The sequence below is a fragment of the Mercenaria mercenaria genome, unplaced genomic scaffold, assembly GCF_021730395.1.
Source record: "Mercenaria mercenaria strain notata unplaced genomic scaffold, MADL_Memer_1 contig_4396, whole genome shotgun sequence".
Taxonomy (NCBI): domain Eukaryota; kingdom Metazoa; phylum Mollusca; class Bivalvia; order Venerida; family Veneridae; genus Mercenaria; species Mercenaria mercenaria.
The window spans coordinates 1-19,369 of record NW_026462620.1 but is presented as its reverse complement, the minus strand read 5'-3'; the positions used below and the strand labels follow the sequence as shown (position 1 = coordinate 19,369).

Genomic DNA, 19,369 nt, shown 5'->3' with positions numbered 1-19,369 from the left:
TCCTTACCACAAAACCATTCGGCGAGCGATACCAGTTCGTCGCGATTTGGTTTGTTTCTTTGAAATCTTTAGTATTGCTAGCTTGTTCTATACAGGATTGTCTAGATGACATGACTCGTGTATGGCTTGAAAACTAGGTTAACCATAGGGTTTCAGTAATTCTAAAGGCAACACAAAGAGGTAATTAAATAATACATTTTAAAGGAAATATTTTTTTCTGAAAAAAAAGAAAGAAGTTCAGCACTGTGAGTGATAATAGAAAAATACCTCACTGATAATTTTCAGCATTTCAGTACATTGTAGATAGCATAAATAATCAGAAATATTAAAGTTAAACACCATTTATCAGTAAAAAAATAAATATAAGACTCGCTTATCAATGAATTGTCAGAACAATAGAAAAAAGAAAGTACATCTATTCAGGCAAACAGCTTAATTTGTAATAGTAAAGATTTAATTCTTACCAATAACTGTTATTCTGCAATTTTATTTTTAGTCGTATTGGTGACTCCTCCAGAAGACTGCTAGTACCTTTAGTAGACAGATAGTGTAAGATGCAGAAGACTACCTAATTTCAGAAGCTTCCCTTGTTCTTTTGCGTGCCAGAGGACAGAAAATTTGAAAATTCTACAAATTTGCGCTGATACCAGTGCGAAAAACCATAAAGAATACAATTTTGAGAAATGTGACCTGTACCGTATTGTCTGCAAATGACTTATCTTAAACAATATGTATATTTTAAAGCATGTGACCTGACGAAGAGTGTCTCATCTTTACTTTTTACGTATATTTGAGCTGAATCTTGATGGATGACAGTTTTTGTTTCGTCTGACTTCTGTTACCACAGGTAAGAGAATAGACTCGACGGTCCGCATAGAGCTAGAAAAATCGATCATTTGTTTTACACAACTTAGGAATCCTTAGTTCTATAAACATCATAAATAACTATTGAATATAAAATCAATCTACCTATTTAACCTGAGCCTAAATACGAAACTGACACTCTAAAAGTTTTACAGGAATTGCTAAGCATTATAGCAATGATAACAACAAAGTTATAAATAACATATAACACAGTTATAAATAACACATCAGTCAAATCATTTTACTATCAGATTGTTACGTAATACAGATGGGAATCCATCTTAATTCTTTTTATATCGATGAATAGTCATAAGTACAGAATATCCTTATTTTTAGATCATGTTGTAATTATAAAGTATATCTAAAACGAAGAATCATGTATTTTACTACTGACGTCCGTGGCTAGATGATGGCTTGCAGTACGGTTCAACCTCTTCTCAAAAAAGACAAGCTAAACGAATATTGGGGAGGTCTGACTGAAATGATAAAGTTAAACAAGGAAGAGGATATTATGTATTTCTGTCACTGTACTCGTATTAGAGCGAGAGATGGAATTACCAGCAAAGGTGTTATATATGGCTCCAGCACGGATTTTCCATCATCTGCGCCATTAGCGAGTAACGAAGAAATGACAGGAACGTGGTTTAGTCTATCCAGTGCTGAACTACCGAGTAAATCACCTTATGGCACACAGAGAATAAAGTTTCCTTCTCATGATTTTATGTCCTATCTTACGGAAAAAGGACAAAACACAAATTCGAATGATCCAATTAATAGCACTGGTGAATCAGCGATGCTAGAGGTAAGTCTTCCCTTGACTTACTATATTTTTGTTGTCTCTATTTATTATGATTTATTTTTAGTTCTGTTAAGGTTGGAACAGAGGTAGGCCTAGGCACCAGTACTGGTGTATAAATATCAGTTATCTCAAAAGTTTGCTTTAGGTGCAGTCGGTCAAGTAACAGTAATATTATACTGCTCTGAAGGGGATATTGTGGCTGTATAATTCCGTGTCAATTAACTCGACTGGTATTATGTGTACACAATACCCCTTAAATGTCTACTCTATGATATTTTATTAAGTTGGTAACAATAAAATCAATAGTTATTTAAAAAAAAAAAAAAGAAGAAATTTCTGAAAACACTCTTATCAACAGAAAGTATTTATTCATTTGATGTTGTTGGGTTTAACGTCGCACCGACACGTAGGTCATATGGCGACTTTCCAGCTTTCATGGTCGAGGAAGACCTCAGGTGCCCCTCCGTGCATTATTTCATCACGAGCGTCTACACAAAGTAATCATTCAGTATTGTTTATGTGATAAAACAGTCATTCAGTATCGTTTATGTGATAATACAGATAACAATTACTACCTAACCGCGTCAGTGATTACCAGTATCTCATTTTAGCATCTTTCATTTAAAGCGACTAACTCACACATTGTGATTTGTGATTTTTAAAATAATTTATCACCGAAATGCAAAATGCCGCCACTGTGTCATATACATATATATGAAACCTAATGGTTGATCACAATCTAATTTTCCAGAATTACGGGAACATTCGTGTTTTCGCAGTTTTTTTCTAATGCACTTTCTTTTTTACCGTTGCAACGATTTATTTTTGTAAACATTGATAAATATAGAACGTGACGCAACAGTATTTTTAGACACTAGCATCACATGGCCAGCAAATCAAAACTGCGCATGTGCATATTTTTATTCCGTCTCTAATAATCAATAGAGCGATCACGAATAGGTATTTCACAATACTACGGCGTTTTTGAAATATAAACAAACAAAACAATAACATAAAAAGAAGTGAATACACTACGTTTACAACGCAGTCAAAGATTCCTCGTTGGCCGAGCAGTTACTGTATTCGTATATTTTTGTCGTCAGGATTTCAATTCCCAGACCCGTACTTTTTAGCTCGACTATTCGAAGAATAAGTAGAGCTATCCTACTCACCACGGCGTCGGCGTCGGCGTTGGCGTCGGCGTCGGCGTCGGCGTCACACCTTGGGTTAAGTTTTTCGTACCAGTCCACATTTTGACAAAATCTTTTGAGATAAAGCTTTGAAACTTTCAACTCTTGTTTACCATCATCATGGCCAGTTATAGACAAGAGCACATAACTCAATCAAGGATTTTGGCTGAATTATGGCCCCTTTTGACTTAGAAATCATGGTTAAGTTTTTCGTACCAGTTCATATTTTGGCAAAGTCTTTTGAGATAAAGCTTTGAAACTTTCAATACTTGTTTACCATCACCATGTCCAGTTATAGGCAAGAGCACATAACTCCATCAAGGATTTTGGCTGAATTATGGCCCTTTTTGACTTAGAAATCTGGATTAATATTTCGTACCAGTTCATATTTTGACAAAGTCTTTTGAGATAAAGCTTTGAAACTTTCAACACCTGTTTACCATCACCATGTCCAGTTATAGGCAAGAGTACATAACTCCATCAAGGATTTTGGCTGAATTATGGCCCCTTTTGACTTAGAAATCTTGGTTAAGTTTTTCGTACCAGTTCATATTTTTTGTAAAGTGTTTGACATATGGCTTTGAAACTTTTATCACTTGTTTACCGTCACCATGTCCAGTTATAGGCAAGAGCACATAACTCGTTCAAGGATTTTGGCTGAATTATGGCCCTTTTTGACTTAGAAATCTGGGTTAATATTTCGTACCAGTTCATATTTTGACAGTCTTTTGAGATAAAGCTTAGAAACTTTCAACACCTGTTTACCATCATCATGTCCAGTTATAGGCAAAAGTACATAACTCCATCAAGGATTTTGGCTGAATTATGGCCCCTTTTGACTTAGAAATCATGGTTAATTTTTTCGTACCAGTCCACATTTTGACAAAGTCTTTTGAGGTAAAGCTTTGAAACTTTCAATACTTGTTTACCATCACCATGTCCAGTTATAGGCAAGAGCACATAACTCCATCAAGGATTTTGGCTGAATTATGGCCCTTTTTGACTTAGAAATCTGGATTAATATTTCGTACCAGTTCATATTTTGACAAAGTCTTTTGAGATAAAGCTTTGAAACTTTCAACACCTGTTTACCATCACCATGTCCAGTTATAGGCAAGAGTACATAACTCCATCAAGGATTTTGGCTGAATTATGGCCCCTTTTGACTTAGAAATCTTGGTTAAGTTTTTCGTACCAGTTCATATTTTTTGTAAAGTGTTTGACATATGGCTTTGAAACTTTTATCACTTGTTTAGTATAATAGTCTCTATCTGTAGGAAAGAGAACATAACTCTGTCATCTATTTTGGCTGAATTATGGTCATTTTTGGATTTTGAAATTGGTTCTGTTTTCATACAAGTCCATGTTTTGTCAAAACTATTTGACATATGGCTTTTAAACTTCGAACACTTGTTTATCATTATGATTTCCATCTGTAGGCAAGAGTACATAACTATTTTGACTGAATTATGGCCCTTTTTGGACTTTGAAATTGGCTCATATATTGCCATTTAGTGCAAGACTTATCGAAATCAAAGTAATACAGGAACATTGTTTGTCTAATCTATTTATTTCTTTTGTCTGAATATCCGTGGAAATATTTTGACCCCATTCTTCAGTCAGTTCTTCGAACAGTCGAGCGCGCTGTCATCAGACAGCTCTTGTTTTTATCCCCCGCCGATGAAATCGGGAGGGGGGTATTGAAATGGCGTTGTCCGTCCGTCAGTCCATCCGTCCGCAGCCATTTCTAAGTAACTAGCATGAAACTTGAAATAAACATGAACCAACATACTGCGATGATGCCCGTCAATTTTTTTCTGGATTGGTCAATTTCCCTTAGAGTTATTGCCCTTGATTTAATGAAAAATGTCCGTCCGCAGCCATTTCACAGTAACTATCGGGTAGAATTTCATAAAACTTGAAATAAACATGCACCAACATACTGCGATGATGCCCGTCAAGTTTTTTTTATCGGTCAATTTCCCTTAGAGTTATTGCCCTTGATTTAATGAAAAATCCATGTCTGTAGCCATTTCTCAGTAATAAACTGTTAGAATTTCATGAAACGTGAAATAAAAATGAACCAACATACTCCGATGATGCCTGTCATTTTATTTTTTCAATTGGTCAATTTTCCTTAGAGTTATTGCCCTTTAATTGTCTGAAAATCTACAGATTTGTACATAACAAACCAACCAATTGGTAGAATTTCATTAAACTTCTTTCATTCTTTGCCATGAACATTTATTATAAGCATGTGAAGTTTTGTACCCACACCTGGTCATCACCTTGCCTTGGTCACACCCCCTCCCCCCAAAAAATACATTCCTTTTTATTATTATTGCTTTTCAAACCTTCCATGATTCAGCATGCAGAGTTGTACTGTTCCCCCACCTCACTCTTGCCCACCACCCCGATCATGCATCCCATCCCCCACCCATATTTTTTCATCATTTTTAATTTTCCATCAATATTTATAATAAACATGTGAAATTTTGTACCCTTACCTGGTCACCCCCGCTGCACCCCCCCCGCCCCCCGCCACACACATAAAAAACAACAAAAAAAAACATTCATTTTCTGTTAAAATGATTTTGACTAATGAAATTATTTGCTTAGTAATTCTTAGTAACATCCTTAACTTTTTGCCGGATTTTTTTTTTGTCGTTCCTCACCACAAGCCCTTTCGGCGGGGGATACCAATTCATCGATTTTGCTTGTTAAATCTGTATTTTATTTCTTTTTCTTCAATACGATTCAACGTAGACAAAACGAGTTAGTTAATCTAGTTTTAACTTGTTCGCTATGTGTCACTTATTACACGTTCTTATGTTAATAAGTACCGCACAGTATAATGGCGATTTTATTTTTAGCTATATGTAAATAATCACAATCACTCTTGTTTAAAGTAAACAATATACAAAGTAAAATCAATAGTTAGCTTGATGGCGAAGTAGGTTGAGTGGATGGATACGTATTCATTTTGTAGTGATAGTTATGACGGTTCGAACCTTGCATCCGTTCAACATTCTTTTTAAGTTTGCATTACATACTTCGTGTAAATTTGTTTTTCTCTGGTTTGTAATTCATTGTTTTGTTTCTTATATTCGTATATTTGTTCGGTAGTATATTTAAATCAATCGAAACTGGAATTATGACAGGACAATGCTTTTATCAAATCAAGTGTAAGATCGTTATAAGATTTATAAAAACTAACCCGCACACTTCTAAAAATATCACAGGAAAGCTTAAAAAATTATTGTCCACGCCTGTGGGTGCAGTTTACAGTGTATGTCGTAAATGGTGATTTTTTCCTTTCGATTTGCAAAATTTCAAATTTCTATTTTTTATGTCTGATCTGGCCCTAATAATGGCGTCATATTTAACAATACAAATATGAAAAAATAAATTTTACTAGAAAAAAGACAGGAAAGAGATCAAAGAGCAGAAAAAGCAATTTGTGCCCTTTCGTTTTCAGTTTGATGAATGCGCCAAAAAGAAGGTTACCTTTTACGTGTGTAATATATTTTTTTAAAGATTGTTTATTATATTGTAGGCATTGTTATTTGCCACATTTATTTCATATGATTGTCAGGATACAAGTTATATGACCCAGGAACATGCCTACGCCTTTAGTATCCTGAACAATGAAATGGGTCCAATCGCTAAGGTGACTATGTCTTAGACTAGCTGACAAACGATATAGAATGTCCTTTGTTAAAACGTATAGCTGGTGAGACCAAATATCTCATACATAAATTTTCCTCTGGCTACCTTGCCTGAGTGATTCGTGTACCAATGATTCGTAAATGATTTCAATTATAACCTAGATAATTTCAGGGATCAGGTAAATCACTAAATGTCTCAAACTAACAATCTTCCTTTAATAGAAATTAGCTCAAACTTCTTTTGGCTGGAGACTCTATACTTGACTTGTCTTTTTGTTGAAGTTCCCGTCAGACAATGTCTTTGAATCAACAACATAAGAGTCCTATCGCATACTAGTAGATGCTCGGCCTCTGTCCTCTTAATTGAAGTTACAACTCTATATGATCGCCCTGACTCCTGAATGCTCAGCGCCTATATGCTATTATATGTAACATTCAACTACCATATAGGTATATCCCCTACGCCTTGGCTGTACTTCGCCAATAACACTGAACCGTCTATAAGCTGGAACTCTCCTACTATCTCAGTAGATTACCAAACTCTGGGTCTCTGTCTCGGCTTTCCGATGCTCAGCCTATATTTGCTATCGTCTATAGCATTCAACTACCGTTAAGGTAAAACTCTGGCGCAGGCCCTATAGCTTGAAACCCTCTTGAAATTTTGTTACTTTTCTTTAGTCTATGAGCTCCAAAATGGGTTTAAGAATTAGCATAAATTAACTTTACAAAACAGTATCCGGAATTTCGGTTCGAATAAAAGGCCTATACCCTCTGTCATTGTCAGAATAATTTGTATATTTGATATATTGATAATGTTACAAATAAGCACAGATAGTGCTTGACTCCCTTTTTATTCTATCATTGCTATAACTAACAACCGAGCTAAGTTTAAAACTCAGTCATTTCGGATGAATAAGTACGTGAGTCTGAATTTAAGCACAACCTTGTGTATGCATTACATTTCATTCCATACACCGAAGCTTAGAGGTCAATTTCGCATATGTGTTATGATCAGTCAATAATTAGGTCACTAAATACAACAATAAAAGTTCTGCACATATTACAAAGGAAATATTTATTCTTCAACATTCATGAAACCCCATCAGACTGTCTGTTTGCCTAGGGTCTACAACAAAGACACAAGTATCATTATATCATCACCTGTTCTATCAGTACTACGTACATTGATGTTTTTGCTGCATCTTGCAGCAACTTTCTTACTGGTTAGATCATATTAAAGGCGTGGTGTATTTAAGCCTGAGCATTCATTTCGGCCTGGTGGTTCCAATACTCCCGCTATAAAAGCTTTGGGTATTGTTTAATCACCCCTTGGATATGGTGCCTGCTTTTTAATTTTGTCTTAGTTCTGCCTATTGTTTTCTCGTTTAGAGCACAGCCATGATTTTATCTGGGGACCATACGCCGCTTTTCATGGAATTCCACTCTGTGTATCATTAAAGGTTCTACATTCACCGCCGAATAAATACATCTTTTTTTTTGTTGGATTTAACGTCGCACCGACACATGATAGGTCATATGGCGACTTTTCAGCTTTAATGGTGGAGGAAGACCCCAGGTGCCCCTCCGTGCATTTTTTCACCACGAACGGGCACCTGGGTAGAACCACCGACCTTCCGTAAGCCAGCTGGATGGCTTCCTCACATGAAGAATTCAACGCCCCGAGTGAGGCTCGAACCCACATCGATGAGGGGCAAGTGATTTGAAGTCAGCGACCTTAACCACTCGGCCACGGAGGCCCCCGAATAAATACATCTGCAGATGTATCTAAATTACAGTCTTGTACTTATAACATGTGTTAATGTTGAGTTCTGCTCAATCCGGGGCTAAAGCCCGCCCGCTTAGCTCAGTAGGTAAGAGCGTTGGTCTACGGATCTCGGGGTTGCAAGTTCGATCCTCGGGCGGGGCGTATGTTCTCTGTGACTATTTGATAAACGACATTGTGTCTGAAATCATTAGTCCTCCACCTCTGATTCATGTGGGGAAGTTAGCAGTTACTTGCGGAGAACAGGTTTGTACTGGTACAGAATCCACGAATACTGGTTAGGTTAACTTTCCCTCTGTTACATGACTGAAATACTGTTGAAAAACGGCGTTAAACCCAAAATAAACAAACCAACAAACAATCCGGGGCTAAAGGGCGTGGATGGTAGCTTGCACTTCCACTACCGTCAATGAACAGGCTCAGTCAAACCGAGCCTGCAACGTTTTCGGTTTTGTTGTGTTTGGCGACCTGTGGTTTTCCACTTTTTTATTTTAAACATAACAACTTGTCAATAGTGACATATATAGGTTATTGAACAAGTAAGAACTACACTGAACAGCAAAAGAAACTATTCAGATGTATAACTGGGGTATTGTTTTATAAAAAGCTTAAATTTGCAAATTTGACTTGTTTTCTTCATACCACTTTGCATTTGAAGAACTTCACGTGGTAAATTTAAAAAATCAATCAACCGTCAAGTCAGTAGTCCCACAATAGCCGTTTATCTACAAAATTCACGTACACGTGTAATTAACGATATTCTTTGTGGAATTTCATTGTCATTGGAAACATTGATGATTGACGCTCAAAAAACAGCATAAAGTTAAAAAAAAACATTGTTAGTTGCATGGCATGACTGAATCGAATTCAGCGCGAGCGCGCAATTGGGATGTTACAATGCAACTGTCGCGCAGAAGATGTAGCCAGAATTTCGTGCAAACTGACTGTACTAACATCATGGTTTATTGACTTTTCAAATTTAACATGTGAAGTTCTTCAAGTGTAATGTTGTACGAAGAAAACAAGCCAAATTTATAGATTTAAGTTTTTTTTATTGAAATACCCAAGTTATACTTCTAGATAGTTTCTTTTGCTGTTCAGTATAGATTAACCAACTCGTTTTGTCTTCGTTTGATCGTATTGAAGAAAGTGAAATTAAATACAGTTTATGAGTCTGGGAATCGAACTCCCGACAAAAAAGTATAATGCGAATACCGTAACCGCCCGGCCAACGAGGAATCATTGACTGCATCGTAAACGTGGTGTACTGGCCTCATTTTATGTTATTGTTTTGTTTGTTTACATCTCAAAACGCCATAATACTGTGCGATACCTATATGTGTGCGCTCTTTTGTTTATCATATTATTTTCTTTCACTGTCACGTTTTGTTTTCAAGGTGCTCGCTGAACGGAATTCCGTTTTCGTTTTTTTATAAACCAGGAAATGAAACCTTATCAGAAATCGGTCATGAATGTTTTCATTTTAAATGTATTTGAAAAACAACGATTTTCAACATAATTCGATGAAAAATACATTGCAAGAACATCAAATATGCGACATAAAGGTGAATATAGGAAAAGTTTGATTCTTTACAATCTCACATCACGATGTGCGGATTAGTGGCCGCAGTCACTTTAAGTGTTAATTAAAAAGTACTACTGAAAACATGTTGTTATGTCGGACGTTATTATTTATTTTTGGCCTACATTCAAGTTTCTAAAAACAGTCACATCTGAAGTTTTAAATAGTCCTTTTCGGCGTAAATGTATTTATATACGACAACGTACATAATTATATTATTACTTCTGTCAAGTCTGGTGTTTTCTCAAGACAACAACGAATAACGTATTATTAGATAATATTAATACGAAGTCTGATAGTTATGGCACATCTGAGTTTGACCATCCTAAGAAGAAATGATGTTGCTTATCGCCATGATTTAAAGCATTTATTTCGCCTATGAAATATTCCCGACCTCTAATTTTCGCTCCGTAGTTGTATCGCCAAGTGTGTAATGTTTACACGGATTTGCAGCCAAAACCATATATCATAGCCATGTCACTTTTCATATCTATATGAAGGCGATGACCATTGGAAAATCTTAGATTATGTTGGAATAAAATTATTTTTTTATTTTAACTTTAAACTTAATGGATGTTCAGTCTCAGTAATAATTAAGAAATAAATTACAGGAAATAAATTCTAAAATCTGATCAAGGTCAGATTGCAGTAAAATGTTATGATCTTGCATCAATTAAAATATATCCTAGAATATTCACCAATCTTTCGTTACAACTACTAGTACTTCATTCTGTTCTATATCTTACACCTTCAGTATGAGATAAAGTATTGTTATAATTTGGCTTAAATTCGACCAAAAATATCCTAAAATCTTCAGTCACGTATGTATTGATTCGCTCATAATAATTACTTAGTTAAGTACTTCTTAATCTACATTAGCATATGTAAACAATAAAAACTGATTGACTTTTTATATTTAAAGATGGTAGGTCAAACTTTTAGCCATCTACACCGTAACAAGTTCTTATTCAGTATTACCTGTTGTTTCCAATATGCCTTTTGCTCATTTTTGCAGGTTTAGCTGTTTACAAAAAAGCGTAATATTTTGATTTGCATATGAGCTCAGAATTGCTTATTTTATGTAAAAGGATTATTCTTATCAACATTTATGTGTTATAGATAAACGAGAAACGAGTATGAGCCAATTCTGCAAGCCAACCGTATTTATTTTCCAATGGTCCTTCCCTTATCGTTGAATCTGAACAAAACTACTACCAACGGAGAGCTCAAGTTTGTATTTTTATTCCGTGTAGGGCACCAATGAGGCATCCTTTGTCTATCCGTCTACCCGTCCTTTACTATATCTTGCGTTTTCAGCTCCCTTTCGGTTGTCCTCATCCAATTCAAATTTAACTTGGTATAAATCAATGATATCAAGTGAAAAAGCACATTTTGCCGGTAGCTTTGTGCCAGACATTTTACTACATATTCCCGCTTTGACTTTAATGTATAAACTGACTGAAATCTTCATTAAAATTATTGCTAATTAAAATAATTTTGAGAAAACACCACAAAATACATGGATATACGTACACATTTACAAAGTCGAGTACATTTCAGTTTACGCCGAAAAGGTGTAATATGCATCATAAGAATGTTCAATCGATTATCACTTAAAATCGTTACAGCAATTCAAATGATTAAAGGGTTGGATTGCTTTTACGCTGTAAAAATCTGATTGAAGTAGATGATGTGGACGTTATTTTAAATATCCCTAGTTATACTTTCGTTTTCTCCATTACCGGAATAACCGGCTTGGGTCTGAACTTGTCGCAATATGGTGGTTCAATACAACAATTAAAGTCGGTAGAAATTCATTAAAAGGAAAATATCGGTGAAATGATTCTTAATTTTTGTGCATCAATCGACTTTAACATGTAGTAATATTTATTATTAATTGGAAAAAAGTTACAGTTAAGGTTTTTTAAGCTCATGTTTACTTAAAGTTTTTTTTTCTTCACGGGAATATAACTCTGTCGTATCACAGTAAAATCAAGCTCATTCATTCATTATATAAGTTAGTTGTCATAATCGAGTTTGTTTTTGTTTTCAGGATGGTAAAGTCGCAAAGGAACCCATGTTGTTTTTCGAATGTGCACATCACTATGGAAAGAGGCAATACGCTCGATTACTTCTTGTTCGTGCGTCTGATCCAATGGTCGCGTGGTGTAAAAGCATGTGCAAAGAAATTAATTTGAGTGACAATCCATTTCTTAAATACAGTAATGAAAGAGTCAGGTCTCGTGCACACGGAAGCTGGATAGACGTTACTGTTGATGTTTTCGTTGCTGGAGATATACACTTGGACCAAATGAAACATAGACCTCGATGGGACAAAGTTGGGACGTTGACACGAGCTGGTGTTGACCCTGTTCTTGGACTGTGTTGAATATAGAATACATACAACTTCAGTATTAGCTAGATGACTATTTTTCTTTCGAGTGTTCATCATTATAGCATCTTTTCTACTTCATAGTCATGTACATTCATTCAACAGTGTTGAGTATAGGCATGTATGAAACGTATTGGTAGTTCATTTTTAAATAAGAGAAATACAAGAACAATTGAAACAGAAATTATCATGTATGTTTGAAGCAATCTTTTTCATATTTAATGTTTATATATTGCACTTTGAGGGACGAGACATTTTCATTCAATATTTTTACTTATCCTGTCTTCATACTAAATAAACTGTTGAGTCATCTTGTATAACCTTTTCATTTATCCTGTCAATGACGAAAATAACGATTTGCCAATCTTTATTTTGACATGTTTGTAACCGGTTTAAATGCTAGACAGTGAGTGAGAAATATTTTGAATATATATATAATAACTACACGGTGCATATATAAAACATTTCATATTTCCTGCGCTATACCATTCTAAAGTCCGTTCGGAATTAACGAAAATATCATTAAACTACCATTCTCGAGGCTAAATGTATAGTATCTGACTTGATGCCCTTATGACATTGTTCTTGTAAAAAACGTGGATAAAAATCAATATGGTCTTATTCCTTTAACTACTCCAACATTCTGTACTTACCCTAAGTCAATTAAGTAACAGAGTAGTGTTCTAGAAATTATACAACGTGCGGAAAGTTTTCTAAATAAAACCTGAGCAGACAGAACAGTCACGTTGGAAATGTTCACAATAATGGAAAGAAGGTTTTACTTTCTATCCACAGTACTATGGATATTCAATAGTGTTGGGTAGCAGAATGGATCAGGTTAATATTTTATTACTTTGGCAACAAATAGAAGATTATTTTCCGTAAGTACTGGCACTCATTAATTTCGCCAATATTTCCGGGAGTTCTTTAAACAATCGCACGGTGGCTTGGTAATTAGCTATCCGTTTTATAGGCACGTGATCACGGTTTCGATTTCAATTCAGGCCATTTTTTAAAAATCAATGTGATATTATTGTTTTAATATATGAGAGATGAATCATGACAAGTATGAAAATTTCCCCGTATGTCAAATTTACTGATGATATAAAAAAGAGATGGACAGGCAGAGGACTCGAACCTAAAACACCGAGATTGGTAGACGAGCGCTTTGTTTTCGCATAACTACACAAGCGAGATGGTGTTTATAAAGAAATGTATATTACTGTATTCATTAAGGTTCAGACACTGAAAATCAACTTACGGAAACTTTCAGAACATTCATGAGTGCCAGGCCAATACATACGAATAATATTATACTGTTTTGGTAAGTCATATGAACTATATCTAAAGCCTTTTCGAAAATATCTTGAAAAGTAATTTGCGCTAAAAAGAATGTCTCTTAATATAAGTATAGGATGATAACTTGACAATTGGCAGACGAAACAGTATCCCTCGTATCAGAAATTGTGTTGAATTAGTGGTCTACATGTGTGCGGTATAGTGCTGTTAGTTGATTGCATTGTCGCTGCGTGTATCTTGAATATGTTTGCATTTTCAATGACAATGAAATAAATGATTTTTGAAGAACCTAATATAGATATGTTTGATCACCATAATGAGGACAGACAGTCCAGTATCGTTGTTAGAGATGAACTGCTACGATTTCTGTCAGAGTGAAAAATCAGCCTGATTATTATCAATCGACTTTTCAGATTCTGGGATCAAGTAACACTTGGAAAAAAATGTTCAGCCCATAATGTGTAATAGACTAGAAATTTCTATTTTATGTTAATATATACTTTAATTCATTTCAGAAGCAAGAGCTACAACTTATATTAATCCTCTTATGTCTAAACATTACTCTACTGCCCCGAGCCATTTCAAATTAAAAGGGTGTTTGGTATAATTATTTCTTTTATTTTTCATTGTTGTGACTGAAAATCATTTAAGGAAACAGTGGAGATCTTGATCCCATGATCTGTTTTGCGGTGTTCAACTTAGTCTGCACTGTTTGCCAAGACCCATGTATAGGACAGTGGGCATAATAATCACTCTGGACGGTAACTATTGCCACGCAGGTCACGATGAGAGAATCCACTTTCCACATTTTAGCTGAATGCCAGGGACAGTTGCTGATACATTTACTATTTTCAACTACTTTTGTATATCTTGACAGGTGATCGAATCCGCAACCTTTAGCCAGTGACGTTGATCTATCACTTAGTCATGTCCATTGAAGAAATATGTAAATGAATAAGCTCAACTTTGCTGTCTCTATTCCCCCATGCTAATGAATTTCTTTTTTTTAATGAAAATGTCTTTGTTTAAAATAACATAACTGAATCCACCATGCTCACAAATAGCACATAATAAACAGTATGCCTTTTTCAAACGTTGTACGTAGTACAGCCATGAAATGTGCTAAATGCTAGTTTGACCAAGTATCAGTTCTTGATGGTGTTCAGTTGGATTCAACACCATTTCCAACAATCTTATTGCCATACATATGGCTGACAGTCTCTAATGGTAACAAATGTTTACTCTCCCTGGCAAACTTAGCAACCTAAGTGCACTTTCATAAGGAACTGACAACTACATTCGCATGAACTAAGGTAGACTGCAAATGGCCATGGAAGGCATTTTTTGCTAACTGGATCAAACCCGTCACCCTTTAACTGGCAGTACAATGCATCAACTACTGAGATAACTAGACAACAGTACCATATGTGTCTGTGGAAAGAAGGTTTGTCGAAAAGTAGGGAGGTTGATTTTTTACTTATAAGTTCAACATCAATGTGTGGCTTCTTTTGTGGATTATTTGTTCTTATCACCCATTACTAGTATGTGTTCTTAAGCCTAGAAAGAAAACTTACAAGCTTTAAGAATCAGATCGAGAACCCTCGAAATACGCTTAACATAAATGTTTCTGTAAGAAGCAGATTTCTCAACCTCTGTCCTATTCAGCAGTATTTACAGAGAGGTGCATGAATGCCAAAAGAGCATTTCAAAGTTACTCTGCATTTAGAAGAAAGTAAAAGGTTTTAAAAGAACAATGACAGCACGCTCCACTATTTGAAGGCAATAGTCAATATAAATGATTTTCGGTTCTAGAATTGAATAATGATTCAAGGATTATTTGACTTGATTCTATGATCTGGCTTTAATGGCGTGGTCACACTACACGTAGTTAATCGTAGTAAGGAATGATCGTAGTTGATCGTAGTTGATCGTACTAAGCGTAGTTACACGTAGATAATCGTAGTCAAACGTAGTAATGATCGTAGTTCGAACTTATGATTTGTCCGTAGTAAGCAAATAATTTTTCGACATGTTCAAAATCTGACTACGATTAACTACGATGTTTTGACCCTACTGTGACCGTAGTTTGAACGTAGTTGATCTTAGTTAAACGTACTTGATCGTACTTAACAGTAGTGTGTATCGTTTTTGATCGTAGTACAAGAAAAACACATCGACAGTACGGTTCAACTACGATCAACTAGGGCTCCACTACGGCTAAACTAAATAGGGCTCCACTACGGCTAAACGCTTTTCCGTAGCTCAACGTAGTTGATCTTATATTGTCGTAGTTGTTCGTACTTCGATCGTAGTATATACGTAGTGTAACGTAGTAACTCGTGGTAAGACGTAGTGATACCCTAGTTAACCCTACCCGATTTACTCGTAGTTGAACGTAGTTGTTCGTACTTACACGTACTTCAACGTACGACAAACTACGTTTAAAATGAACTACGACCAACTACGTGCGTGAACATAAATGTGACCATTGCTTAAACTCTGAATAGATATAAAAAGTTTTCAACCCAGTACCGCCCAAAAATGGGACATAACTTTGCAAAAATTAAAGCAAATGTTATGGGACTTGATGCTTTTACCTTGCTTCAATCAGGGCTGTTATATTTCGATCTTCTCAGATCGTTCAGCACGACTTTTATGTCGTGTTACTGGTACTGTTTAGTTTCTCAGCATGAACATTTCGGCCTGGGTGGTTCCAATACTCCCGCTTTCATAGCTTTGGGTATTGTTTAATCACCCCTTGGATATGGTGCCTGCTTTTTAATTTTGTCTTTTGGCAGTTCCTGTGATATGCAGGCTCCATAACCTCAGATCCCCTTTCTAAATTCCAGTTTGTTTAGTTCTGCTCATTGTTTTCTCGTTTAGGACAAACCCATTATTTTAACTGGGGACCATACGCCGCTGTTCATGGAATTACACACTAGTGTAGCATTGAAGGTTCCATGTGCACCGCCGTATGAACACATCTGCGGATGTCTCTAAATTGTTTTTTGTACTTTAACCATGTGTAAATGTTGAGTTCTGCTCAACCCGGGGCTAGAGGGCGTGGACGGTAGCATGCATTTCCACTACCGTCCATGAACAGGCTCAATCAAACCGACCCTGCAACATTTTCGTTTTTGTTGTGTTGAGCGACCTGTGGAGTTTCCACTTTTTCTATTTTACAACCCTGAAGACATGTGAGACATTTCAACCCAATGCCCCCCTTAGTTTTGGAGATAGCAACTTGCATGCAAACCCATCAATATTTATGCACAAGAAAGACGGGCATAACTTCTCCAAATTAAGGTTATGGGAATTGATGCTTCGACCTTCCTTTACAATACTGGAGACATGTATGGAAGTTTCAGTCCAATGTCTGCATTAGTTTCCGAGATAGTAACTTGCATGCAAAACTTTAACCAGCTTTTCCTAAGTTTAAACAGTGGGGCATAACCTGGCCAAAGTTCAAGTAAGAGTTAAGGAAGTTGATGATATGTCCTTTATAACATGGAAGACCTGTGTGAAGTTTCAACACAGTATCTGCATTAGTTTCAAAACAATATAGCTTGCATGCAAAACTTAAACCTCAAAAAGGGTCTGTCTCAAGTAAAAGTTATGAGGCTTGTGATATGTTGATATGACCTTATTTTACAGACCAGAAAAAATGTGTGAAGTTTTAACCAAACATCTGCATTAGTTTGGTTATACTAACTTGCATGTAAAACTAAAAACTGCATTTTCTAAGTCCAAAAGGGGGGCATAATTTTGTCAAAATACATATTAGAGTAATGGGACTTGATCATCTGCGGTTAGTTAATGACCTTAGAAGGTAAACTTAGGTTTCAAAGCAATATGTATATAAATGAGACCCATAATTTACATTAGATTCGATCAAGAGATATCTAACTTGGTTATTTTGGTAGGTCTGATGAGCTGGAAAAAAAACAAGGAAGAATATCCAACAGGGAAAGTCGCGTTTTAAAAACGCAGCCTTCCCAAACGCAACATGATCAACACACGGACACCATACACACGTCAAAGCAAACACACAAGGACAAAACAAACAAACAAAGGAACACAGTTGGGCTTGTTTCAAGTTTTAATTCAATATCATCTGCGGTTATTGAGATAAAGCCTTGATAGTAATAGCACCCAAAACCCAAAACCAGTTATCAACGATCGACGCCATGATTAAAGTGTTAATGCATTCGGATACGATCACCCGCATTTCCCAGCTTCAGGAGGTGGGTAGAATTCAGGTGACACGACTACCATCGCCCGGGTTACACGAGTTACACTCGAGTAATACCCAGGGTGATTCGGGTTAGCTCGAGTATGTATGCCGAACGCACCCAATGATCAATATTTACACTAACCGGAAAATTGCGTATTCGAAACGAAGGGAAATAACATAGACTGTCAGACCCTGGTGTCTGTACATAAAGATATCCGCTGAATCTATTTGTCAGCTACTGATTTTAGAGGTGTCGCAGAATGATAAAAACTGTGTCCTATTGCATCGTTACAAACTTATTTAGTAATGCGGACCTTTATTAGTTAAAACCATCATTCGATTTTGTAGAACTGACAAGTGCCAAGAATGACGTCATAATATTGGGAAACACCGCCACGTGATCAGGGTCAGGAAAGGTCTCGCGGAAGAAAGTTTTCGGTTTTATTCAAGTATGGCACAAATATACTTCATAAACATACCCTTTTCTGGTCATATAAAATGAAATTGACATATTTAATTAATTTAATCGATGATGTAAACACTTTGAAATTTGAGACGATCCAATGGAACAACACAGCTGCTCTGTGTTATTCGGTCCATTTAATGAGAATTCGTATGACAGCAAGGAATCGCCAAACTCAGCGTTAGCCGACTAAAAAACAGTCTGTAAAAATGCAAGCCAATCATACGTAGAAAAATGTGTTAGTAACTGACGTTATAAGGCTGACTTAACAAACAAATATTGAATATTTTTATTTCTGATGAAAGCCACCGATGATTATTTAACTTTCGATACTAACGTATTCATTTGCGCTTTGAAATTTCATGTTCTTTAAATGCCAATTTATTGAACTATTCCGTTGGTATTAAACACATGCTCATCCTCATTCAAATTGTTAGACTTTTTTACTCAAAATACTGTATTTTTGCTAAGTGAGATATAATTAAGCCCCGATCACACAAAACTAGTTCTCAAAACGTCGCGACCCGTCCTATAAGTCATACAACGGGCTGCGATCTGGCTAGAACTTTTGTACTTTGGCCGGAAAATATCCATAATGTGATCGAAGTTAAGTTCATAAACAGTTCTCGATACATCCATTGCGTCTTTATACCGTCTGAAGTCCGTTTACAGTAAGTTCAGTTCGAGAAAAATTGCCCGTTCACCTCATATGAACATCGTTTGTAGGCAGTCCATACCCGTCTCTAGTCAGATTAAAGAAGTTCATAACTAGTCCTACTTCGTTCAGAGTACGTCGATATATGTTCTAATTAGTTTTTAACTGGACCAACTCGTTCACAGACATATCGTCCCCAGTACGTTCAAAACGTAAATTGTGATCACGTTCTGGTCCGATGGCTATAAAGGCCATCACTTTTCGTCCAGTTCTCATTCTCTTTTCAATCTCTCAAGACAATAAATAATCCACAGAAATAGGTAAGTATCAATATGCCTCCAAAGAAAAGTGGGACCAAACAGCGGCAGGTGTTAAAGCAGTAAAATACCAAATGTCTCATTGCTCCTGCAAAACAGAATCCTATACAGAGCCTCCTGAGT

At 36.0% G+C, this 19,369-nt stretch overlaps 1 protein-coding gene across 1 annotated transcript; it reads left to right on the top strand.

The window, feature by feature from the left end:
* Window positions 1–1,240: 1,240 nt before the first annotated feature.
* Window positions 1,241–12,589, top strand: LOC128553857 (uncharacterized). Its single transcript, XM_053535042.1, has 2 exons — window positions 1,241–1,666; window positions 11,940–12,589. Exons 1-2 carry the CDS (start codon window positions 1,271–1,273, stop codon window positions 12,273–12,275), a joined length of 732 nt encoding a protein of 243 aa, XP_053391017.1. The 5' UTR covers window positions 1,241–1,270; the 3' UTR covers window positions 12,276–12,589.
* The last annotated feature ends 6,780 nt before the right edge of the window (window positions 12,590–19,369 follow it).